This window comes from Chiloscyllium punctatum, chromosome 11 (assembly GCF_047496795.1).
Source record: "Chiloscyllium punctatum isolate Juve2018m chromosome 11, sChiPun1.3, whole genome shotgun sequence".
Classification (NCBI taxonomy): domain Eukaryota; kingdom Metazoa; phylum Chordata; class Chondrichthyes; order Orectolobiformes; family Hemiscylliidae; genus Chiloscyllium; species Chiloscyllium punctatum.
Window position 1 is genome coordinate 14,854,657 of NC_092749.1, and position 27,518 is coordinate 14,882,174.

Genomic DNA, 27,518 nt, shown 5'->3' on the forward strand with positions numbered 1-27,518 from the left:
TTCTGCTTGGCCCAAACAAGGGCACTGGTGACTACTGTTGGTTTTCCTGTGCATGGTTGCATTTGATGGAAGCTCTTTGAATTTTTAATTTGTATCAAAAATGTCTAAATTTGATTAGAACAGAGCTGTAGCAATTCAGCACGTGGAGCAGTTAATGTTTTGAACCATTATGTCCTTTTATTAGCTGTATTTGATTCATACTGACTGTTGCTTTCCTGAGAAACTAGGATTCTGCTTGGGATGTTAACCCAGGTGATCATGAGATACTTTGCATACATTTTGTAGTTATTTTCACGATGAAAGAGACCGGTTGCAATTACTTCTGAACTTCATGTACCTTCCTTTCAGCTTGATTTGCTTCATGACATTCAAAAGCATTATGCATTCAGAAGCTTAAATGAATATTAAATTGCTTTTTGAAGATAAATTCAAAAAATGTTACCCATCAAGTAAGTTGTCTGAGCTTGTGTCCTGATAAAATCTTCATTGAGGTAGATGAGTTGAAAGATTGAGGAGTTGAAGAGGAATTGATGTGGTAACTGCAGAATGGTTTCATTTACAGATGTGATCACAATGCTTATCTTCGTAGGCTGTGATGTTTCTGTGTGAGACTTGTTTTTCAGCTGATCGTGTTCGATCTTCAAAGGATGGCTACGTTGCGTTATGTGGAGCACAACCTTTAACATCAAACAGTTTTTCATTTATAGTAGAGAATGTGGTGCGAGAAAAGTACAGCAGGTCAGGCAGCATCTGAGGAGCAGGAGAATTGACATTTCGGATAAGAGCTCTAATGAAAGGCCCGATGAAGGGCTCTTGTCCGAAATGTCAATTGTCCTGTTCCTCTGATGCTCTTGCTTTTCCAGCACCATGCTTGTGACTCTGATCTCCAGCATCTGTAGTCCTCATTTTCTCCTGGAAAATGAGTCGGTGACCTCAATGTTTCAAATATGTCAAAAATAAATTTTACCTACTTGTGTGTGTCTCATTTTACCATAAATAGGAATTTTTGAGTTGAAACATAGTATACCTAATTGTGTTGTATTTTAAGGGATGTTTTGGGGCAGTACAGTGCCTTAGTCGTTAGCACTGCTGCCTCGTGGTGCCAGGGACTTGGGTTCAATTTCCCCCTCAAATGACTGTGCAAACTCCACACGGACATTCTCCCTATGTCTGCATAGGTTTCTTCCAGGTGCTCTGGTTTCCTTCCACAGTCCAAAGATGTGCAGGTTAGGTTGATCAGCCTTGCTAAATTGTCCATAATGTTCAGGGATGTGTTGGTTATGTGGATTGGTCATGGGAAATGCAGTGTTACAGGAATAGTGTAGGGGTAGATCTGGGTGGGATTCTCTTTGGATGTATGGTGTGGACTCAGTGTGCCAAATGGCCTGCTTCCACACTGTAGGGATTCTATGATACTGGCTTTGTTCCTCCCAGATGAGTCAGTTAATTTTTATTGCTCTCATTCTTATAAGACAAAAGCCAAACCTGAATTTTGCTTTGTTAGCCTGCAGTTTGTGGGGGAGAAAAAATGAAAGTTTAAAATTTTGTATGTACAATGCAGCCCTCCTCAACTGACAAAGCACAATTCAATCTTTTCTTTATATACAGTTTGTAAAATATATAAAGCAGCTGTGCTGACATGTTACATCTGTGATGTTTGACCAGGTGCCACATCAAAGATTAGAACTGAAAATAAGAGCTTGTGGTGGAGGGGAAACTATTTAGTATGAATTAATCATTGGCAAGTGAACAGGAATAAGAGGGACAAATGACTAGTTTTTGATTTTGCACGCTAGTGCCTCAGGGATCAGTGTTGGGGACTTCAGCTATCAATAGTCATATCGTTGACTTGGATAAAGGGGATGAATATATGATTGCTGAGTTTTCTGAAGACGGAGGTAGCTATGAAAAGGACTTGGACACATTTGAGTGGGCAAAAATATGGTAAATGAAATGTAATGTGGCACATTGAGTTTGTCCACTTTGGCAGGAAGATTAGAAAAATTAGTAGGCAGGTGAGGCAAATGGATATTGTTTACTACAAGGGAACTGGAATGTAAAAGTTGGGATATTTTACTATAATTGCACTGTGTTGGTCAGACTGCACCTGTAAGTCCTCTGTATACTTTTCCTAATTTAAGAAAGGATATAAATGTATAAGAAGCTGTTCAGAGATGGTTCACTGAGCTGGGGTGAAGGGGGTTTGTCTTCTGCGTAAAGGTTAGACAGCTTAGGCCTGGATCCTTTGGAGTTCAAAAGAGTGAAAAGTGATCTTATTGAGACATTTTAAGATCTTGAGGGGACTTGAACAAGATGGGTGCTCAAAGGACATTTACTGGTGGGAGAGAGTAGGACTAGAGAGTACCATTTCAAAACAAGAATGCTCTTATTTAAGACAGGTGAGTATTTTAAATCTCAAATGGTCATTAGTTTGTGGATTGTTTTCTGGGGAAAAAAACAATGGAGGCAGGCTCATTGCCTTAAATACTTTGAGTTAGAGTCTTGACTGACAAAAGGGTTATAGGATAGAGGCCACAGTTAGATCACCCAATTAAATGATGGAGCAGGAATGAGTGACTGACCTGTTCCTGCTCTTAATTTGTCCATTTACATGACTCTGTTCATATCTTATACATGTGTTGCTAATGATGAATAAAAGTGATCTAGTAGTATGTGTATAAATTGTTCATCTCTCCACACATTCCTGTCATCCTCCATTTTAAAAAAAAACTCCTTTTTTTTTCCAGTGTTACACACATTGTTCCCTGACTGAATGCATAGGTAGCAGATCTGCCTTATGATTTCTGAAATGGGGCACTTTCACTCATTTGCAAGTTGTGGATTTTCTGATCAGGTTGCTTTCTTTTTTCTCAGACAGAAAAAGACAGTGTGCCACATTATATCTCATCTGCCATATCATCTTGCACTGTTGTTGTCTTTCTGCTTTCCATTTGTTCTTGACGTTGACATTGTGAGGAATCCTTTCCTCCTTGCACAACAAATGAATTGCATGTTTGTCTTCCCACTTGCACTCCTACTGTTTTAATTGAATGAAGCAAGATTCCCTTTTACTCCTGAGGGAGAGTATTTTGTAAAGTTTAACTGTTTCTCATATTTTTAAGAATTAGAAACTTCTGTATGAGTCAATCACTTCAAAAGCTGCTTCCTCATATCAATTTAGCTTTAGTATTGACAAATCTATTTTTTGGCTAAAACCTCAAATATGAAAAGGAGTACTTTATAGGGTGTGAAACTATCAATGGGATAAAACGGGGACTCATCACTGAATAATGGGTCTAATTTAGCAGGAATTGCTCTAAGAATATCAGAGTGGTACAGTAAATCGGATAGTGTTAGTTGCTGTGTCTCAAATTGGCATGCTAGGAAATATTTTTTTCCCGCTTGATTCACATTATTTTCTATCATTTTAGATTGCAGCTTTCAAAGGGGTTTTTGCTATGACCATCTAGAAAGCACTTTCTATTAAACTTGTATGCACCAGTAAATACTCTAGAATGGGTTACATGGTGTCTTTTAAAGGGACTTAATGAATCAGCTGGTTCTTCTCTCTGTCATTGATTGCAAGGCAGTCTTCCAATTTATCTAAGTAACTAGATGTGTATTATAAGCTACATATGAATCAGTTAGTACCTGAAGCCTCAAATTGAGTTCCAGCTATCTAATTATTAACTAGTGTAATGTTTTTATATTATACATGGATTCAGTTTTGTGGGGGCTTTTGTTCTGCTCTTACACTCAGTGATCAGTGAATTTTAAGAAGATTTGTAGCTAAGGTTGAGGTTCTACGTGTAGGTTTGCTCGCTGAGCTGGAAGGTTCATTTGCAGATGTTTTGTCACCATACTAGGTAACATCTTCAGGGAGCCTCCAATTGAAACACTGGTGGTGTAGCCCGCTTTCTACTTGTATGGTTTGAGTTTCCTTGGGTTGGTGATGTCATTTCCTGTGGTAACATCATTTCCTATGGTGATGTTGTTTCCTGTTCCTTTTCACAGGTGAGACAGTGAAAGAGAGATAAATGGGATCCAAGTCAATCAACAAACACATTGACTTGGATCCCATTTATCACCCCCCTGAGAAAAGGAAGAAATCTCCATCCAGAATTCAGTGGTCAATAATGTAAATTACATTGACATTCCCACAGGATAATTTAGAATTATGATATCTTTATCAAGAATCTAATCTGCAGCTGATATGCCGGGAAGTTGTAATGTTTTTATGTTGCTTTTTAACATAATTTGCTTATAGATTTGCATTGACTGTGTTCTGTAGATTTAAAGTTTTGTTGAGGTATTAATTTTTCAGGTGTTTGGCGATGATGTTTCCACTGAAATATTTATACTGTATGGAAATAGTTGCTATTTATCATATACATTAATCTTTGGAAAAACATCATGCTGTGAATAAATCTAATCAAATAAACTTGAAGGTTACATTTACATCTTGCACAGTTCAAGTAATTGAACATCACCCCACCTATGACCCAATTAAAATCTCCTGGTATTAAATATCCTTTGCATCTGCTGTAATCTGGAGTTCGACTGCAGACTTCTCTCTCTTGTAAGAGATTTTTCAGAGATATTTAAGTTATCCTTTTAACTTTCCAACTACATGGAGAGTCCTTTAGTCCAACAAGTAAAAATTCTGTTCAATTGCTGAGTTCTGTCTGCTAAAGTATCACTTTTTCAGTGCCAGATTAGTTAACCAGTTTACTTGTGTAATGTTTAGTATAAAACATTTTGTCTCTAAAGCAACATACAAGTGTTATTTTGTCAGACAGCATGGAAACAGATCCTTCGGTTCAACTTGTCCACACTGACCATGTTCCAAAAGTAAACCATTCCACCTGCCTGCATTTGGCCAATATCCCATCAAACCTTTTCTATTCATGTACTTATCTAAATGTCTTTTAAACATTGTGACTGTACCTGCATCCACCACGTCCTCTGGCAGTTCATTCCACACACTAGCCACATTGTGTAAAGAAAAGGTACCCCATACGTCTTTTTAAAACCAGTGCACATGCAGCGTGTACATGCTGATTCTTGAAGCTTATAACAAAAGAGACAGTAGGAAGCACTGCACAGTTGTATACACAGAAGCTTAAAATCCAAGATGCTTCATTTTGTGGAGTTAGAATGTTTATCAGAGCTAAACGTAAACATGACAGCTTTCAACCATTTCTAATTAATGTTTAGAATCTTGTGTTTGTGAATTAGTTTCTAGATTTGTTGTCAGTTGATATGTTCTGTTACAGTGATTGACTTTGTGTTTAGTCAAAAGTAACAAATCACATGCTGCTCTCAAGATTTTGTGCTTGATAATGAAGGCAATGATACAACTGGCAGGCAAGTAGTATTCAGAAAAGTTGTACTGAACTAGAGTTCCTTTTATATGATAGCTATACTGAATTAATGGCAGAATTTCTGAAAACAAAAGGTTCTGAATCCAAACAATAGATCAAAACCTTGAATACACACCATTTTTTCACCATGTAAATTTTTGCCCATTGTTTTTTCTTAATGGGCTATTATTTCAGAAACTGGTACATTATGTAACAATTGGTTTAGTTTTCACCATAAAAAATGAAAGTGGGAGTTACACATGAGATTTAGAAACTAAACTTGATTTTAAAAACAAACTGTTGTTTGAGATTCAAAACCGATAAAGCACCTAAGAATCTGTGGCTTTTGCAGAAGAATGTTAAGTTGGATAGTATGAAGCTGTATGAAGTAAATCTGATTTTGCAGAGATTGCACGAAAGCAGAGCAAGAGCTGTCTGAATTTGCAATAAGAGGGCAGGAAATCTGACTTCAAGAATGCAAGAAATTTGGTTAACTACTTGTGTTAATAACATGCAAAATAAGACCATGTTAAAATTGCCTTGATACTTTCAATAAGTGAGCCCAGGCATACTTTAGACAACTTTAAGGGATTGCAATGGATAGCAAGTTATTGTAGTATTAGAAGATGGATGTACCGCTTGAGCTATTGCTGGTGAATGTCCGCATAAATGAAGTCCTAAGGTATTGCACATTGAAAGAAAGGATGTATTTAAATGAGGAAGTGAATATTGTTTGTGCCTGCAAGGTTTGTGAAGGTTTGTAGCTCAGGTTGAGGTTTAGGGTGTAGGTTTGCTCGCTGAGCTGTAGGTTTGATATCCAGACGTTTCATTACCTGGCTAGGTAACATCATCAGTAGCGACCTCCAAGTGAAGCAAAGCTGTTGTTTCCTGCTTTCTATTTATATCTCCCTTGTAGCCCTACACACGGATGAAAAAAAAAACGACCAATTCGACTGGGACAACACATCTGTCCTGGGACAGGCTAAGCAAAGGCATGCCAGAGAATTCCTAGAGGCCTGGCACTCCAACCACAACGTCATAAACAAACACACAGATCTAGATAACATCTATCAACCCCCTCAGAAAACGAACAGGAAATGACATCACCACAAACTCCTGGAACCCCATCCAGGACAAATCTAGAAAGCAGGCGACAACAGTTTCGCTTCACTTGCAGGTCGCCACTGATGATGATACCTAGTCAGGTAATGAAACGTCTGGATATCAAACCTACAGCTCAGTGTGCAAAGCTACACCTTAAATTGTTTGTGCCATTAGCTTCACTAGTAGTTGTGGAGTAGACATCAAGAAAGCTGACTGAACACTGCAGTTGCCAAACCAGTTTTTTAAAAAAAAGTTAGATGCTGCTATTTTAAAGGTGTATGGTATTGTGATCTGGATACAATGTTCAGGCCCTATTACATAAAGGGAAAAAAAATCCCAGCTCTCAAACACGGCGAAGAACCACTGAGTTGATGTGTAGTGCTGGAAATTGAATTGTGTGCAAAGGCTTTTGCCTTAAAATGTGAGGCTGAAAGCATCGTTGTTTTAAGAAACACAACTTCAAACTGAGGGGAAATGACTGTAGGCTAGCAAAAAGCAAATCTGCAAGTCATAGAGTGTGGAAACAGACCCTTCGGTTCGACTAGTCCACACTGACCATGTTCCCAAACCAAACTAGTTCCACTTGCGTTTGGCCCATATTCGTCCAAACCTTTCCTATTGCGTACTTCTCCAAATGCCTTTTAAATGTAACTGTACCTGCATCCACTACTTCCTCTGGTAGTTCATTCCACATATGAACCACTCTACAAAAAAAAAAGAAAGTTGACCCTAATGTCCTTTTTAAATCTTTCTCCCCTCTCTTTTAAATATGCCACCTCTTGGATCATTTGGTAATAACTTCATTACCTTAGGGGAGGATAACTAGAGAGCCAGAGCCTGAAGTCTGGATGGAAAGTGTCAGCACTAAAGTCTTCACAAATCCTTTCCAGTGTTAGCAACAAGACGCAGTGAGGTGACAGTTCTGCAGACACGCCCAAGAGCAGGTAGATAAGATAGTGAAGAAGGCATTTGGTATGCTTTCCTTTATTGGTCAGAGTATTGAGTACAGGAGTTGGGAGGTCATGTTGCGGCTGTACAGGACATTGGTTAGGCTACTGTTAGAATAAAGTGTGCAATTCTGGTCTCCTCCCTATTGGAAAGATGTTGTGAGACTTGAAAGCGTACAGAAAAGATTTACAAGGATGTTGCCAGGATTGGTGGATTTGAGCTATGCGGAGAGGTTGAATAGGCTAGCGCTGTTTTCCTTGGAGGGTCAGAGGCTGAGGGGTGACCTTATAGAGGTTTATAAAATCATGAGGGGCATGGATGGGATAAAAAGACTCAGCCTCTTCCCTGAGGTGGGAGAGTTCAGAATTAGAGGGCATAGGTTTAGGGTGAGAGGGAACAGATGTAAGAGATTTAAGGGGCAACTTTTTCACGCAGAGGGTGATATGGAATGAGCTGCCAGAGGAAGTGGTGGAAGCTAATACAATTGCAACATTTAAAAGGCATCTAGATGGGTATATGAATAGGAAAGGTTTGGAGGGACATGGGCCAGGTGCTGGCAGGTGGGACTAGGTTGGGTTGGGATATCTGGTCGGCATGGACAAGTTGGACCAAAGAGTCTGTTCCTGTGCTGTGTCTCTCTGACTCTACCATCAAGCATACCTTCTCTAACCATTTTGGCAGCAATTGGGACTTGTCCCTGACCCAGTGAGATGGACTGGAATTGATTTAGATCTATGTTTTTTACATACCTGATGTATGGAGCCCTTCTTGCAAAGAACGTTCAGCATTTCAAATGGTTGCCCAAATAAATGTCAACAGGAAATATTTTTCAGTCATTCAAGAGGAAGTGCAATACAGAGGAACCTCAATTATCCAAACAAGATGGGCAGGCACTCTTTCTTTTGGATAATTGATTATTTGGGTAATCGATTTGACCTTTAAACTAGGGAAGCCATCCTGATCTAATGTTGTACTCTACTGGAGAGTTTGTTTAAATGTATAATTCTGATGAGTCTGCTATTTAAACAAATCTTTGCATTCTGCAAATTGCAGGTTAAACTGAGAAGAACTAAGCCCTTGCCATCACAAAAATGTATGAAATCTCAGCGTTAAGCAAGGTGTCGAACAGCTTCTATGATCACAAGAGCATTTGTCAGTTTCTGTGAACTCAGTGTCATGATAGAAAGTCAGAAGCACCGCCTCACGCATGCGTTTGCTTTCTCGGCCATTTTTTTCATGTATTTTTTTAAAATGTGAAAATTCTGCAGGTTGGTGTTCAGAGAACTTATAAAAGAACAAAGAAAGTTGACATGCAACTCATTTGTGTTCCCTTATCTCAGAAAGACAGAAGCACTGCCTCGCATATGTGTTTTACTTTCTCAGCCATTTCATTTCATGAACAGCCTGGTAAAATGATGGGAATACCCTATGAAGCACTTACCTTTGCAAAGGACTGTGTAACAAACTGTGTGACACACCTCTGGAGCAGATGGGGTTTGAACTCAGGCCTTCTCTTTTAACGGTACCATTGCACCATGAGAGCAGTTTGACTACAGCATAAGCAAATCCTCAGTTAGTACTCAACACCTGCAGGCATTTAAATTTGTGAATGTTATTTTCCAAACATTAAAATGAAGCCTGGTGCTTTAGTGTTCTGTTTATAGAAGGTTATCATTCTCGATTACTAAGATTTTTAGTGTAACTAAATCTGGAAAAGATAATCTCAACTGTTTGTCTCCTGTGTAAACAAACAGAGCAACCCATTCACCGGAATGAGTTGTGGAAGTCTGTTGTTATTCCTACTGTAGGCTGTTATAGTATTGTATCACGGCTGTTCTTTTTGTGTCTCCTACCTGGAGAGAAACTGAGAACATTAGTATGAAAACTGTTGTTCGACTATGCAGGTACAGGATCCGTGTGAAATATTTTTGTGTTCTCTTAATGGCTGCAGTTTGTCCAAAAGAGGTAATTGGGAAGGTAACATAGAACAGCACAGAAAGAAACCATGCAGTCTATTGTATGTGCCAGCTGAATACACCAGCACATTGTCCACAACCTTACAAACTATAGCACTTAGGTAAAAATTCAGGCCCCTTTTATAAATGAGTTGAAAATTTCTATCTTGAGCAATTTGGGCAGTAACTTTCAGGCACACTCCTCTCTGGGTGAAAATCATTTCCCTTATGTCCTCTACATAATCCTTTTACAAAATGCCTTAAAACTGTTCTGAGTAATTGCCCTCTGTTGTCTGCTCTGTCTTGGAATATACCTTGTGCCTCTTGCAATCCATCAAATCAGCAATCTGTGAATCAGTAGTTTTTAATTTTTCTTCTCAGAGTGAGTGTGTAAGATTCAGTGTTGAACAAGTTTTTTTAAAATTAATTAAAAAGCCTGACCTCTGATGTGGTTATTGTGGTCTAATGCTATTTTCTACATATTTTTCTTTCTACGTATGCAATTTAAAAATAATTTAGCTCTAACTGTCTCTACTATGTCTCTAAAGCAACCTAATCTAGTTCACATGTAATTAATTAGTTTTAAAATGCGAAGTTGTTGCTTTGAAAGTAAAGACTTCCATTCAGAGTGCTTTTTCCCAATCACTAGATAGATCAAAACACTTTCCAAACAATCAGGTATTTTTAAGGAGACTTCACTGATGTAATGTAGGAATGTGGCAGTCAGTTTGCACACCGGAAGGTCCGGCAAGCAACCATGTAACTGTGACCAGATAATCTATGTTTGTGGATTAAATATTGACCAGAACACTGAGGATAGATAAACTAGCTGCTCCTGTTTCTCTTTTGACTAATACCATGAGCTTTTTTTTATGTCCATTGAAGCAGAGAGGTAGACCTTGGTTTACCATCACCTCTAACAGTACTGCGTTGGGATGTCGCCCTCTTTTACAAACAAGATTGAACAATTAACAAGTGAAATGCATGCTTTATAGATTTATTTTTGAAGTAAATTCAATATGAAATGTTGATCATAATAGGTGAACTTCCAGGCAGGTACATGGGAACTTTAATGCCCACCTTATCAGATAGATGGGGCTTTGATTTATCCTCTTATACGAAGTGCTGCAACAGTGTTATTCCAGTTAAATGCTGAAGTACTATATCTGTATTCAACTCACTGTCAACTGAACCAAACCACTTTCTCAAGTCAAAGTGTGGGATAATTCTTACTAAACATGTAGGAAATAAGGACAGTTAATAGGATGGATGCTGAAATGATATTTCTGCTTTGGGAAAGTCTAGAATAGGAAGACGATGCTTTTAAAAATAAGGGTATCCCATTTAAGACAAAGTTGGGGACACTTTCTTCTGAGAGCAATTTGTCTATGGAATTCAGTTCCCCAGTGAGCAATGGAACCTGAGTCATTGAATATATTCAAGGTTGAATTGCCCAGATTCTTGATTGAAGGGGGTTGGAGTTGAGGCTTTTAAGTCAGATCAGTAATGATCCTTTCAAATGGCGTTTGTCCATATGTTTGGAAAACCACCTAATTGTGAAAAGTTCTGTGCAGTGAAATAAGTGATTTGTGAATACTGCCTAATTTACAGATCTGCATTCGCAACTAAGGGAAGATTTTTAAAGACAGTCTTTTAAAGCTTCTAATAATGGCAGCAATCTTTGCTTGATTATATACAAAATGTGCCCTGGGAAATGAATACAGTAGGTCAGCACTGCAGGTATGGTAACTACCCTTTCACCACTCACTTTTTTTTATGGCTGCTTGCATTAATAGTGCAGTAATTTGTAGACCCAGGTTCTTGGTACCTGGATTTGAATCCCACCACCGCAGATAGTGAAATTTGAATTTCGCTAAGATTCTGGCATTAAAAGTCTAATGATGTCCATGAAACTATGTCAATTGTCAGGGGGGATAAAAGTCTAGTCCTTCAGGAAAGGAAACTGCCATCCTTACCTGGTCTGGTATACATGTGACGCCAGACCCACAGCAAAGTGTGACACTTAACTGTCCCTTTTAGGTGATTTAGGGATAGGCAATGCTCTCCTAACCAGTGATGCCCACATCCTGTGTTTGAATACTGAGTTTGGAGAGGGTAAATAGACACCAAGTATTTAGATGTGCACTTGTGATGCTAAGGCGCACAGGGCTATGGGCCAAGTGTTGGGAAATGGTTTAGAATAGTTAGGTTGTTTTTTTGACTGGCGCAGATTTGATGGGCTGTGCTGTATGCCTCTGACTTTGACTCCTGAGGGCAGTGCCTTTTTGGTTACAGTTCTGGGACACACCAGCCTCCCATTGGTATATCACCTACAGATAGTCAATTGAATATAGTGCCTCTTGTTATAAATCACTCCCAATCGGATATGTACTTCAAAAGTTCCCCGAGTGAATTCCCCACCACTGATCTGACACCTTTTACTTTAAACTTTTCGTCCTCTTCCTCATTTGACCTTTCAACATGTTCAGCATACATAGGTATAGGTTTGACGAAAGGTTTTTTGAAGATGTAAGGTTGTTCCAGGAGAGAGTTGCATGTTTTCAGGCCAAGTCTGCTCTCTGCCACAAAAAAACTGAGGACAAGGAGGGGAATTGTGAAATATGCTGGATGGCAAGGGCATCTTGGGAGGCTTACTGGTCAGCAGGATGTTGCAAATTTAGGGATTTTTGTAATCAAAGGCAAAGGATTCGAATTCTGTTATTGTGGAAATCAATAAGGCAGATGTAATAAGAGTTGGAGTGTGATGCAGCATAGAATGGAGGTGGTGGTGTTTTGGGCAATTTTGTTTGGAAGTTTTGTTATGGGGTTGAACTTGGGTGCTGAATAATGAGGACATAATGTGGATGTGGGTAATTATCTCCAGTCCAAATGCAAAATATACATCTCACGCTTCGTAGACATACTGTTTTAAAAATGTGACTCATCAGATCTAAATAATTGGGCTGTTCAGCCAAGGAATACTGTAATGGGAGTTACTCAGCAGCAATCCCCTCTCCACATGCCATTGGCAATGCTCTTGGGTGTCCTATTCTAGCACTTGAGTGCATTTTTTTTTGTTTTGGGCTGAATGTCTTTGAATTGCTAATTGGGAAGTAGATTACACTCATTTACTTAGCTAGGCTGCTTGATGTTTACAGCACACTGACCACTGTAATTCCATTTTCCAGCTTTATGCCCATAACCCTGGAGGCTGGGGCAAGGCATGTAAATATCTTAAAAACCCCTTCAGTGTTGAGAATTTCTGACTCCAGCACCCTTTCATGCAGAGGTCCAGATTCTCACCATGAGCCAATGATTAATTAAATGAAGTATGAAAGTCTTAGGTGGAGAGTTAACTCCAATTATGTAAGGTGCCATGCTAATATATAAATATGTTTGGTGACGTGATTACCTCAGGACAATGACATCATTCGCAATCTAATATGTGAGAAACGTGATGCTTTTTGCCAAATCATCAACGATTGAGCTAAACAATTATTACACTAACATCTATTAGCTCAGTGGTCAAACTTCAGGTTAAACATTGGGTATGCAAACACTCATCTATGAATAGTTGTCAAGGTCATCAAGCAGGCTGATTAGCTAATCATTAATGGACAGTGTTATACACCAAATGAGTAGCAGGCCATGCAGGAACTCTGTCTCAACATAGTTAAAAATCACAACACCAGGTTATAGTCCAACAGGTTTAATTGGAAGCATTTTGGAGCGTCGCTCCTTCATCAGGTGATAGTGGAGGACTCGATCCTAAAACGCAGAATTTATAGCAAAGGTTTACAGTGTGATGTAACTGAAATTATACACTGAAAAGTACCTTGATTGTCTGTTGAGTTTACATATGAAACAGATGAAAGACTCAACAGACAATCAAGGTATTTTTCGATGTGTAATTTCAGTTACATCACACTAAACTTTTGTTATAAATTCTGTGTTTTAGGATTGAGTCCTCCACTATCACCTGATGAAGGAGCGACGCTCCAAAAGCTAGTGTGCTTCCAATTAAACCTGTTGGACTATAACCTGGTGTTGTGATTTTTTTAACTTTGTACACCCGAGTCCAACACAGGCATCTCCAAATTATGTCTCGACATAAATCACCATTATTAAGAACTAGGTATCAGTGTAGCAGAGTACAGAGTTTGAGATTGTTGCAGAGTGAGATTGATTGCTGTATAGATGACAAGTTAACAGCATGAAATAGCCAGAGGTAGCACAGGATCTATGTGAATCATTGACATTGGTTTGGAGCAATGATGACCTTGTCATTTTGATTCGTGAGATTGAATTGAAGTCCTTCCTGACCAGGGCATTAGCTACTCAAGTGTTGAGGTGATGACTCTTTTGGTGATTGAATTCTCTGTTCTAGTTAGATTATTCAGTTCTTGCTGAACCCACATCTGGCATCAGTGATTCATCTGAGCTAACTTCATTTGCACCTTCCTTGATCTTGAATGTTTGTACTATTGAGTAGTGTGCTTCTGTCTGCAGGTATCTGGTTGTTGTAACTATTTAATTAAACTTCCATTACATCATCATGTATCCTGAATACACTTTGTCCAACATCTGTGTGATCAAAATCTTATGATTTGTCTTTGAAGAGCTGCTCCATGTCTAATATTCAGAGCAGTCATCTTTGATTCTTGGCTAACTACAAACTTGCCACTGTTTCTATTGATGTACTACTGCTGAAGAGATTAAAAAGCCTGTTCTCTCTGATATTTTATAAAGAGCAACCATTTTCCCCCTACAAATTCCCATCATTTAATCCAACCAGAGTGCTAAGTATCAGAATAGATCACCCTTTTCTATCCATCATCCTGATAAATGTGAAGTTCCTGTGAACAACACAGACTTTCTTGAGAAAGTTCCAATGGTACAACTTCAAATCTTAGACCATAAGATATAGGAGTAGAATTAGGCTATTTGGCCCATCAAGTCTGCTCTGCCATTCAAACATGGCTGACTTGTTGCTCAACCCCATTCTTCTGCTTTCTCCCTATTGTCGTTGATCCCCTTACTAATCAAGAATCTACCTCTGCCTTAAATACACTCAATGACTTGGTCTCCACAACCCTCTTCAGCAATGAGTTCCACAGATTAACCACCTTTGGCTGAAGAAATTCCTCAATCTAACTTCTGACATTTGTCCCTTCCCTTTGAGGCTGTACCATTAGGTCCTGATCTCTCCTAATAATGGAAACATGATCTCCACATTCATTCTATCCAGGCCTATCAGTATTCTGTAAGTTTCAGTGAGATTCCCCTTTCTCCTTCGAAGTCCCATCAAATACAGATCCAGAGTCCTCAACTGCTCCTCATATGACAATCCCTTTGTTCTTGGGATTATTCTTCCACACCTCCACTGGACCCTATCTAAGACTAGTACACTTTCCTCAGATACACTGCCCAAAACCATATTCCAAATACAGTCTGACCAGAGCTTTTTACAGCCTCAGCATTCCATCCCTGCTCTTGTATTCTAGCCCTCTTTGCCTTCCTAACTACTGACCAAAATTGCATATTAACCTTAAAAGATTCCTGAACTAGGATGCCTGTCCTTTGGTGTTTCAGATTTTGATAATTTTCCCTATTTAGAAAAACTTCTATACTTCTCTCGCCCTAACAAAATGCATAACCTCTCACTTTCCCAGATTACATTTCGTCTGCCAATACATTACCCACTTTCCTAGCCTATCAAAGTCCTTCTGTAGTCTTCCCACCTCCTCAGCTAATGCAAAGTTCTACTTCCATTTTTTTTGTTTTCCATTAGACTTTTCCAGCCTCATTTTCCAGTGGTCCAATGTCCACTCTTGCCTCTCCTTCTGTATTACATATAAAAAAATTGAAGAGAGTTTTTGGATATTACTAGCCAGCTTACCGTCACTCATCTTTTCCCTATTGCTTTTATTTGTCCTCTGCTGGATTTTAAAGTCTTCCCAATCCTCAGATTCCCACTAATCCTCACCACATTGTATACTGTACTCTTTCTCTTGCTGTCCCTGACTTCCCTTGTCAGCTGTAATTGCCTCATCTTGCCCTTGTTTTGTTTCTCCTTAGTTGGGATGAATTTCTGCTGTGCCTTCCAAATTACCCCCAGAAACTCCTGCCTTTGCTGTTCTACTGTCTTCCCTGTTAGACTCCCTTCTAATCAACTTTGGCCAACTCCTCCCTCATGTCCTTGAAGTTACCTTTACTCAGTTGTAGTACTGTTACATCTGATTCAAGCTTTTCATGTCTAACTGCAAGGTGAATTCTATCATATTATGGTCACTGCCTACTCATGGTTCCTTCACCTTTAGGTCCATAATCAAGACTGCCTCATTACACGTCAACGGATCCAGAATTGCATATTCTCTCGTGATTTGGAGATGCCGGTATTGGACTGGGGTGTACAAAGTTAAAAATCACAACACTAGGTTATAGTCTCAAACAGGTTTATTTGGAAGCACTAGCTTTTGGAGCGCTGCTCCTTCAGGTGGCTGTGGAGTATAAAATCATAAGACACAGAAATTATAGCAAACATTTACAGTGTGATGTAACTGTAATTGTATATTAAAATGACCTGGCTTGTTAAAGTCTCTCCTCTTTTAGAATGAACGTGTTGGCTTCAGTTCGTTCTTATGTAAATCTCAGAATTTTTTTAAAGTTACATTCTCAAGTGAACTTTAACAAATGATGTCATGTTGGCCCAGTTAATACCTGCCCATTCACCAAAACCTTTACTGTTCAACAATCTATCCATCTTTGCCTTAAAAACATTCACAGGTCGTCTTAGCTGTTTCACTGGGCAGGGAGTTCCACAGACTCATAATCCTTTGGGTGAAGAGGTTCCTCCTCAACTCAGTCCTAAATCTGCTCACTCTTATTTTGAGACTTCGCCCCCTAGTTCTACTTTCACCTGCCAGTGGAAGTAACCTTCCTGCTTCTATCTATTCCCTCCATAATTTTATGTTTCTATATGATCCCGCCCATTCTTCTAAATTCCAATGAGTGTATTTCCAATCTACTCGTTTTTTCCTCAAGCTAACCCCCTCAAATCTGGAGACAACCTAGTGAGCCTCTCTGCATCCCCTCCAGTGCCAGTGCATCTTTTCTCAAGTAAGGAGACCAAAACTGTACACTGTATTTCCAGGTGTGGCCTCACCAGTACCCTACGCAGCTGCAGCATAATCTCGCTATTCTTAAACTCTATCCCTCTAGCAATACAGGACAATATTCCATTTGCTGCCTTAATTATCTGCTGCACCTGCAAACCAGCTTTGTGATTGACTCACAAGGACACCCAGGACCCTCTGCACAGCAACATGCTGCAACTTTTGCCACTTAAGTAGTCCATTTTGCTGTTCATCCCCACCAAAAAATGCTTGACCTCACGTTTGCCAATATTGTACTCCATATGTCAGACCCTTGCCCACTCTCTTTCAAGCCATTAACATCCCTCTGCAGACTTCCAATTTCCTGTTTATACTCTGCTGTACCACTCATTTAAGTGTCATCTGGGAACTTCCACGCACTGCGCTTGGTCCCCAATTCTTAAATCATCTATGTACATTGTAAACAATTTACAACTTGTAACCTGCTATCTCACCTTCTCATTTAGCTTTGATTTTATCATTTTTCTAAGATCTGTGCCAGTTAGCCCATTGCTCAGGTAGTAATCCAGAGATTATTACCTTTTTTGGTTCTGCTTTTTTAATTTAGCCCCTAGCTTCTCATTCTCAGTAGAACCTGTTTCCTCTTTCTACCTATGTCATTGATTCTTTCATGGACCACAACAACTGTATCTTCTTCCTCCCACTCCAAGTTCCTTTGCAGCCCAGGTGAGAGGTCCTGAGCCCAGGCAACACAGCCTTCGGGACTCTTGAACCTGTTCACAGAAAACAGTTTCTATTCCCCGATTACAAGGACATTTCTCTTTCCTCCATCCCCCCCTTCAAATGGCTTCCTATACCTAGGTGCTACGGTCAGTTTGCTCATCCTCCGATTGGTCTCTGCTTTTGTTCACATAGGGAACAAGATCCTCAAACTTGTTACACAAGCTCAAAGGTTGAGGCTTCTTTCGCACTCCTGGACTCTACCTTTTTTAAATAGAGAAAATATTTAGAACAGTAAAAAGTCTTGGCATGCTCAGTCATGATTTCTGTTTTGTAGCTTAATTAGTTAATTATTTTTAACTTAGATTTAATAATTCATTTTCTGGGACTTCTTAGCCAAAAGTCTAGCAATTACTTGATATAGCCAGCCACTTGTCAACATTCAGCTCATTGTTTTGGCCTTTCACTATGTGCCAGCAAGATGGGAATGGAATTGACCAGCAGCACAAAGCTCAGTATAACATTTGCAGATGAAGATTTTCAGTAAGGTGGTTGCTTAATCTGCAATCTGTATCTCTTGTAGAGCCAGTCTCGTTATGAGCACTGATATGGTGTACTGAATCAGCAGAAGTAAATGTATGTTGCTGCTTTGACAGAACGGCACTTGGAGTTTGGTTTAGGAGTCTCCAATGAGAAGATGATGCATCTATGGTACTTAAATAGGCAGCTGCCAGAGTGAGGAAAACTGAGTATACCAAGGTATCACAAAGGATGGTCTCCCACCCCTCCTTTGTCTCTGGAACACTGAGGGATAAGATGATGTTTGATGATATGATTATGTTGGAGGTGACAGAAGCTAATCATTTAATGCAGAGGCTCAGGGGTAAAAGGTAAGTTTAAGGGAAACATTGCTTTTCTGTGAGGGAAGTAACAAGGTAATGAAGGTCAACATTTTTTTCTTACTCTAGTCTACTATTGTAAAGGAGAAACTTTGACAGGGAAAATGAGGACATTCTGGAATCCATGCTATTAAAGTTGGTATCTTTCATAACCTCACACTCGTTAACCTGGATACTACTTTCCACTACTGAGAAGCTGCACTCCAATCCAAAATAGATTTGTTATCTCTTGAGAAATACTCAGTACAGGCTTTAAGTATTCATAGAAATTTTATTGAAGTTTTGTTTTAACTGACAAGTGTTTCACTTGTAAAGTATGATAGTTATATAAGCCATCTAGTATATAGTTTAATTGAATTTGCATTCCATTTCCATTTTTTACATTTATTTCTTGAATTTTGAAGATATCTAAAATGATTTTAAACCAGCATTCATTTTCACCATCACCACTTCTTTGTGTTGTTGAGCATATGATCACTCTGTTGGAACAACTATGCCAAGATTGATGAAGTGTGGCACTGGAAAAAGGCACTGCAGGTCAGGCAGCTTCTGAGGAGCAAAAGAGTCAACAGTTCAGGCATAACCCTTCTTCAGGACTGGGGAAGGGCGCTGAGAAATAAGTAGTGGTTGGGGTGGGGCTAGGACAAAGGTAGGTGGGATGGCAATAGATGGGCAATGGTAGGTGGTGGTGGTGATAGGTCAGCAGGAAGTATGGAGCAGATAGTTGGGAAGGAAGATGGATAGGTAATTCATGTCAAGAGTGCAGAGCTGAGTCAGAGATTGGGTCAAGGATGGGGTGGGAGGAGAAGAGATCTGGAAACTGCCCTGTGATATAGACTCATTAGGCAGAAGATGAGCTGTTTCTCCTCTAGTTTGCGGGTGGTCTTGTGTGGGCAGTGGAGGAGGCCCAGAATAGACATGCCTTCAGGTGAGGGGGAGTTGAAGTGGATGGCCACAGGAAGGTGGGATTGGTTGTTGAATATGGACCAGAGATGTTCCTGAACTGTTCTGCCACTTTGCGCTTGGTCTCTCTGCTGTAGAGAGACCACATCGAGAGCAACGGATGCAGTAAATGAGGTTCAGGATTATACAAGTAAATGTCTGCTGGATTAGGCATGATCCTTTGGAGCCTTGGTCTGAGGTGAGTGGGGGAGGTGTGGACGTGAGTTTTATATCTCTGACTGCAGCAGGGGTAGGTGCCAGGTGTGGGGCGTGTGGACCCAATGAGGGAGTCATGGAGTGCAGATAGGGTTGGGGAGGGAAATATATTTTTGGTGGTGGGGTCTGACTCTAGATGGCGAAAATGGCAGATGATGTGCTGGATTTGGAGATTGGTAGGGTGGAATGTCAAGACCGGGAGATGCTATCCTTGTTGAGTGCTATTCTTGTTGGGGTTGGGTGGGGAGGGGAGGGTGTGTCTGGATCGAGAGCAGAGATGTGGGAAATAGAGGTGATACAATTGAAGGCACTTTTGATCACAGGGAAGGGGCATCCTTATGATCCTTGAAGTAGGAGGACATCTGGGATCTCATGGCATGTGCTCGCTAAACCTGATCACAGGTACGGCAGAGCAATTGGGAGTAGGGGATCACATTTTTGTGGGTTGGAGGAGATAGGGATGATAGATGGAAGTGAGGGATAGAGGAAGGACCGTAGATAAGGTAGCTGTGGGAGTCTGGGGGTTTGCAGTAAATGTCAGTTGTTGCCGAGAGCCCCAGGAAGGGGAAGGAAGTGTCGGAGATGCACCTGGGGAGTTTTAGGTCAGGATGGAAGGTGTTGGTGTGGTGAATGAAGTGTTCAAGCTCCTCTGGAGAACGAGGCAATACCGATACAGTTATCAACAATACACACAATACTTTAAACACTATTTGCATTACCAACCATGGCCCATTTAAGATGCACTTTATTTTGTTTGGTAGAACTGTAACTCTCCATAAGAGATCCATGCAAACATTGACGTGCCTTGCAGTAATGGTAACTGTGTCAATTTTAATCAGAAACTTTGAAGGCAGTAGGTTCCTGTTTAAATCCTCGATTTGTACATTCTTTCCCGAGTATCCAGGTTCATCTCATTTAATCTCAGCCTGCCCCAAATGGATTTTCTCTTTGCTCTCAAGCATGGTTACCATTTAGCCTTGTATTAGAAAGGTCTTTATGAAATACTTCATGTTCTGCACTTTGGTTGCTTGCTAAGAGAATTGTGGAATGGAGCATGACCATGCTGATTCCAGTCCTGCACCCATACCTGGCATGCTAGCAAGCAGATAAAACTTGGCAAGTTGCCTAATTTGGGAAGTTTGAATAGAGTTGCTGAATCTTGGAATCAGTTCTTGACTCCTAAATGAAAGGCCAGTGTGACCCCCTGGGACCAATTGTGATCTTTATCAGTCTGCATAGTTTGAGGCATGTTTGTGAGAAAACTTCTGTTTTTTTATTCTGGTGGACTGGATAGCCTTTTCTAGACTTTGGGCTGAATTCTGACTGGGAGAAAGTGAGGACTGCAGATGCTGGAGATCAGAGCTGAAAATGTGTTGCTGGAAAAGTGCAGCAGGTCAGGCAGCATCCAAGGAGCAGGAGAATCAACGTTTCGGGCATGAGCCCTTCTTCAGCAATCTGAAGATTGCTGAAGAAGGGCTCATGCCCGAAACGTCGATTCTCCTGCTCCTTGGATACTGCCTGACCTGCTGCACTTTTCCAGCAACACATTTTCAGCTCTGAATCCTAACTCTTTCACGTCTGAGTTTCATGCTAGAACCTAATCCAGACAGGAACCAAACCTGTCAACCACTTCCTGCCTTAACTGAGGCAGGACGATGGGCTGACATCTAATCTGCAGTAGCTGGGTTGATCACTTAAGTATTTAATGAGGTCACTTGCCTTGGTTATAGGAGTCTTTGCATACACAGACATAGAGCTGAGTTTAGGGAAATTTTGTTTTGAAAAAAGGCAAGGAGTGCTGAGTCCTTTTAGTGTGTGATGTTGGTGGGTCAGGAAGTGGATTGTTTCCTCTAACCTCTGATGTACCTGGTAAGTTCCCACCCCACCTTCTACAACTTCTCTCACTCTGCCAGTGCACCTACCTTGACTTATAGTCTTCAGTCTTGTGAAGCAAACTTCTCACGTGAACGCCTTCCACTAACAATTCCATTTGAAATGGTTTTAAGTCTGCAGACCGTCAGAGCTGATCACCAGACTGAAATCCAGGATGTGATTTGATATTGAGTAAATGCTATTGATCAAAGACCAAATCTGTTTTAGTCATTATATTATGTCAACCTCGTACAAATGTAGGCACGGAAGTAATCCAATTTGTCCCTCTGGTGTTGAATCCATCAATTTTATATTTGGTATTGTATGAAGAATTTTTTTGTGTGTATCAGTTCAGGGCTATTCAGTTCAGTGCATATTCCAGGAATTCACATGGGCTGGTGACCTAGTGACTTATGTGGTAAAAACAATGACTGCAGATGCTGGAAACCAGATTCTGGATTAGTGATGCTGGAAGAGCACAGCAGTTCAGGCAGCATCCGAGGAGCAGTAAAATCGACGTTTCGGGCAAAAGCCAAATGAAGGGCTGTTGCCCGAAACGTCGATTTTCCTGCTCCTCGGATGCTGCCTGAACTGCTGTGCTCTTCCAGCACCACTAATCCAGAACCTAGTGACTTATTAGTTACCAAATAGAATATCAATTCTAAATCTGACTAGACCCTCCATTTTGTTCTGAATCCTCTGGGTGTTTTTATTTAGCCATTGTAGCATCTGTCAGTTTGGAGTGGCAGCATGACCTTTTGACTAAATTGCTTAGGCATGGTTATCAAGGAATAAAGAAGGGGTAAATAAATTGAAAGGAGTAACGAGAATGATGGGCAATTTCATTACTTCATTGCTGAATCTAGATGCTAACCATATAATTGGTGTAGAGAGACACTGGTGGGGGGAGTGGTAGTGTCCCTATCTCTGAGCCAGTATACCCCTTTCAGCCCCATCTGCTCCAGAGGTATGTAATAACATATCTGAACACTGATTAGAAAATGTCTAAAGTTGTATAGCCTACAGTATATAGGTAAACTTATGACAGCAAGATACAACCTTTTAAAATGTTATGTCCGGCTGTTGCAAATAAAATTCATAGTATTTTTATCCATCCTGACTATTATTCTCTCTTTATCATTTTTTCCCCCTAACAGTGAAGAATCCTTTACCTAAATCCATCATTTCTGAGAAGAAGTTGCAGCTGAGGCACGCATCTATGTATTCTGATCCTGACAGCCAGGGTACATATACCAGCGTCATCCCCCCACCTCCCAGCAGGACGCAAGTCAAAAAGGTCTCCACAAGTGTGCCTCATGATGTGATAGGGCAACGTGTGGCAGCAGCAGAACGCCAGGTACTGCGAATCTGGAGAATTTACTTCACGGTAGTACAGGTCGTTCTGTTAACAACGCACAGTTTGTCAATGCGAATTTGCTGTAACCCACTTGACAAAATAGGGATGCTGTTTCTACAGTGCAGACTTTTAAAGCATGTGTTGGTTGTAACGCAATTACAGTACCAAACTTTAAGCACTGTTTCTAAATTGGTTTTTCTATAATGCGGGGTTGCACAAGAACGCAACTATCATCTTATAGAAGAACTGACCATACAGATTTTGAATATTGCAAGTCATGTCTTGCCAACCTGTCAGCATTCTTTACTCTGAGTAAAAATTGTTGAAATCATTTAAAATGTGGTTTTCTTGCAATTTTCCAAATGAGTGCATAATTAAGAGCTTCAGTAACATGTCTTACTTTTCAATGCCATTCAAGTTCACTTCTGTTAGTCCTTTCCCTTTGGACAAAAGGGTGGAATTGGCATTTACAATTTAATTTGCATTGTTTTGTGAACAGGAGCCCAGGTTTTCAATGCCATTCCTTTGTATAAAACCAGAGGTGTGTATAAAAACAAAGATTAAGACTGCTTTATATCTGCAAAGGTTTCTTTGTATGTGACGCAGCTGATTATTTTTCTGATCTTATCCCCATTCCTCTTCCCCTCTCTTAGGATTCTACATCCCCAGTTATATCTCCTCACCAATCACCACCAACTTCACCAGTTGCTTGGAGGAAACACAGCAAGCAGCATCCAAGTGGAGGTAATACATGACTTTAGCAGGGACTGGGCTTCCTCTGGAAGTAGATAAAAATCACCCAACACCAGATTATAGCCCAACTGGTTTATTTGGATGTATTATTAGCTTTTAGAGCACTGCTCCTTCATCAGGTGTAACCCCCACTGGGCTATATAGTCCTTACACAGTACTATGGCTGTATGATTGGCTGTGACTTACACAGTGGGGACAGCTTCCACCCACCTGGAAAATTTGTCCATAATTACCAGGATGTCTGAATAGCCTTGACAGTGTGAGAATGACAAATAATGAGGGTTATTCTTCAGAGGGTCTGTGTGGACATATTGGGCCAAAGGGCCTGTTTCCACACTGTAGGGAATCTAATCTAATCCACTGGCAAGTGCTGTAAGCCAGTTGGGGAACCTGCACTTTGGTTCTGGGGTTGTTATTCTGGCAAGTGAGGCAGCAGTCTACCACCGCTTGGGCATATTTTTTTAAACCTTGTCCCCACCAGCTATGTTGGAACTGGGCTGTCATTTGTTCAGGCCCTGAATGTCCCCATGCATGAATTTGTTGTGCTAGGTATGGCATCAAGATTCTGGGTGTGACTGATCGATTTTATTGCTGATGTCTCCAAACTGCGTCCTTGCATAGCCTATGTCCATTTTTGATCTATTCTCATTCCTCTTCCTGGGAACATTCATTCTGCATTGTTTGCAGATTTTGATTTGCAGTCCCAATGTCAAGCTGGCAGGTGTGTGCTTGAGGCTCTTGGCAGGACTGCTTGGATGCAGCTGTTTTGGCTGCCTGACCTGCCAGTGCATTATCTTGGGCTTCCATGGCATTATCTTTAATGTGGGCTTTGCACTTCCACATGGCCACTACTTTAGGCAGTTGGAGAGCTTCCAGCAAGCCCTTGACTTCCTTCCCATTTCTTATGTCTGTTCCTGCAGCCGTTAGGAATCCACCCTGTTTCCATAGTTGGCCAAAGTTGTGGGCAACCCCAAAAACATAGGGAGTCCATATAAATATTGGCAGACTGATCCTCTGCTAATCTGCAGGCTTCTGTCAGAGCTCTTAATTCTGCTTGCACTGCTGATGCTCTGGTGGGGGGTGGTGTAGGCTTCCTGATGCCATGACTGTGTGCAGTGCGGTGACAGCCCATCCGGCTTTCCTTGTACCCTTCTTCAGAGAAGAGGATCCGTCGGTGTAAAGGATGAGATCTGGGTTTTGCAAGACCTCCTTTATCATATGGTTAATGTCCTCCACATTATTCCTTTGGAAGAGCACAGCTGGCTCTCGAGCAGTGGTTAACTAATGGGTAACAAATTATAGAATCTGTAGATTTGGGTAGTAAACCGTTCAAATGTCTAGCTACTTCCCATGGATGTGGGTGGGCATATGCTTCTAATGTTTCTGCACACTAAGGCTGGAGAATGCCACTCCAAATGACAATGTTGTTTTGTAATTTGAGCTGAGAAGTCAAATCCACTGAGCACCTTAAGAATGATATCATACATTTCAGCATTCTAGTTTTCTTTAAGTTTTTTTGCTTTCTTTATGTTGCTTTGTTGCCATTCCCTCCCTTAACTGTCTGCTAACGTGTCTCTATTTCTAATGAACTTTAGTACTACTTGCAACTTAACTTAGTTCATGTAGACGTTAGTGGATTTCTAAACCTTCAGTAGAAGAATTTTTTTTTAAACCTCAGATTAAAAAAGTGTTTTAAAAAAATGACGGAACCTTTTTAAGAATAATTAGTCACTATTTGCAAGTCAGTCACCTGCAATCTCCACAAATCGGTAGGTAATTCAAAATGTGAAGCAAAGAGCAAATTCTGATTTGGACATTGTTCTATTCCTTTCCCCCTCATCTGCTTACCTCATCCCCTCAACTACTTATGTGCTAAATTCAGTTTTCTCACCACTTGGGAATTCAGAAGAAACCTGTTCCCTATTGATTAAATGTATTCTGATCACAAGTGGGCAGAGATGCTTTGTTTGCCATATCAACATCCCTATAATTGTTGTTTATCAAAGGGGGTCTGTAATTGATTTGCATAATCACGTAACTGCCAGTTCCCTAATTCTGTTAGCAAGCATCACTTTGGGTTTGCGGTGAGCTAGGTACAGATGTTATTGTCAATGAAGGCTTTAAACGAGAATGGAAGTGGGTAGTTTTATCATGGTCAGTTGGAATATCTCCGTCTCCCTTAGTGGGATTCAAATTCTCTCTTGGCTTATTCAATTTTTGTTGATATGACAGGAAACTAAAAGATTCCCTCGAGTGTGGAAACAGGCCCTTCGGCCTAACGCATCCACACCAACCCTCCGAAGGGTAACCCACTCAGACCCATTTACATCTGACTTATGCACCTAACACTATGGGCAATTTAGAATGGCCAGTTCACCTGACCTGCACGTCTTTAGACTGTGGGAAGAAACTGGAGCACCCGGAGGAAACCCACGCAGACACCGGGAGAATGTGAAAACTCCACACAGACAGTCACCCGAGGCTGGAATCGAATCTGGGACCCTGGTGCTGTGAGGCAGCAGTGCTAACCACTGAGCCACTGTGCTGCCCATACACTTGGCTGATCTCCAATTTCAATAAGTTGTCCATTTGTTGCTAAATTAACAGGATTAATCCAGTGTCACACTGACTTTTTTTTTCTTTCTTTAAAAATTACTTGCCTTTTATTGAAAGTTTAATTTTGTTCCTCACTCCCCAACCTTCCTGAAGGGTCAGTTGGAGCTGGGGTGCTGGAAGGCCTCCCCATCTCACTAATTGGCCATTTTTTCAGCAGAAATCAGATAATGAATGTTAGCAGTTTCTTGTGAAATAGCATCGTAACTGAGCTGTCAATGTTCTTGCATATCTGCATCCTTCCAGCAGAGGTCACCAAAAAAAATGTTGTCGACAAACATGAGTTTAGTGTCTCCCATCCTTGACACTTCTAGCAACAATCCCGCTGATTTGGAAATCAGCTGTTAGCATACATTGGCCTTAGAGTTTCATAATGTTAAACAGCATAGTAATAGGCCCTTTGACCACCACGTCAGTGTCAACCTACAAGCACCACGCTATACTAAATCCATTTATGTGCAGTTGTTCCATAGTCTATTATGCCATGGCGTTTTAAGTGCTTGTTCAGATGCTTCATAAATATTGCAAGGGTATCTGCCTCCTCCATCCTGTTGGTGCATTCCTTATTTCTACCACCCCCTGGATGAAAAGACCTTTCCTCAGATCCCTTTCAAATCACTGAGGTCTTATCCTTCTGTCTTTGACACATCAGCCATGGCAAAGATGTTTGCAATATACCCTACCTGCACCCCTCAAATTTTGTATACCTCAATCAGATCCCCCTGAGCCGCCTCTAATCCAGGGAAAGCAAACACAGCCTAACTGAGACTTTGCATCCCAGGCAACATCCTGGTGAATCTTCTCTGCACCTTCTCCTAATCTAATCCTGTGTAGCTAAATATCACCTTGATCTGGTGCCTGTATCCATTGAAGGATCCCAAAATCTAGGTTTCATTCTGAATATTTTTATTCTGTGCTGTTAGATTATCTAACATCTGTTTATGTTGGCAGCAGCAACACTGACTTAATGTCTGTTGCAATGGATTCGGGAATTTTTTCTGACTACAGTGTGGTTAGTGAAACCCAAAATCCGGTGGCCTTAAATAGTTTGAAACTGTTAATCATAACGCTGATTGCATTTATTGAAAAGGTGCTTGCTTGGTTTGTGTGACGTAAGTAAATGTATTGTGTGATTCATAGAAATGATATCAGACTGCATTCAATAAGTTCCCAGTGTTGTTGTTTTTTAATCAACCTGCTCACAATTGCTATTTCATACCACGAGAAATTGGGACATGAACCCAGGCTTCCTATTCCAGAGGTAGGGACACTACTGCCACATCACAAGAAGTCTTAAGTTCCCAGTGTATTTTGCTCTTTACCGATTCTATGCAGCTTCTTGTCATGCCTAGCTTACTGCTTCTCTTCTGTCTTTGTCATACAACCTCACAAACTAGTAATATGGAGGCCACTCAGCCCATCAAACCTGCTCCACCATTCAACTCTTTTTTGAAAACTGTACATTTCCCCTTTTCCATGTTCATCTTGCACCCCCTTGCTGATCAAGAATCCACTTACCTTTGCCTTTTTAAAAAAAAATTCAAAATCTGTTTTTACTGCCCTTTAATGAAGGGAGTTTGAACAGTTCACATTCCTCTGAGAGAGAAAAAGATTTCACAGGATCTCGGTCTTAAATGGGTGAGACTTATCTTGAAACAGTG

The 27,518-nt window shown here is 40.5% G+C and overlaps 1 protein-coding gene across 7 annotated transcripts in view; it reads left to right on the forward strand.

Annotated features, from left to right (window-relative positions):
- The window catches only part of reps1 (RALBP1 associated Eps domain containing 1), a 60,558-nt gene that overhangs the window by 1,723 nt on the left and 31,317 nt on the right, over positions 1-27,518 (forward strand). For 6 of the 7 annotated variants that reach the window (XM_072580331.1, XM_072580328.1, XM_072580329.1 and 3 more), the window contains exons 2-3: positions 22,292-22,491; positions 23,145-23,235. In XM_072580331.1, the coding sequence (XP_072436432.1) occupies positions 22,354-22,491; positions 23,145-23,235 (229 nt within the window). In that variant the 5' untranslated portion in view covers positions 22,292-22,353. Of the gene's footprint in view, positions 1-6,285; positions 6,569-22,291; positions 22,492-23,144; positions 23,236-27,518 lie in introns of those variants that run through there. The other variant, XM_072580327.1, reaches the window with a different exon arrangement.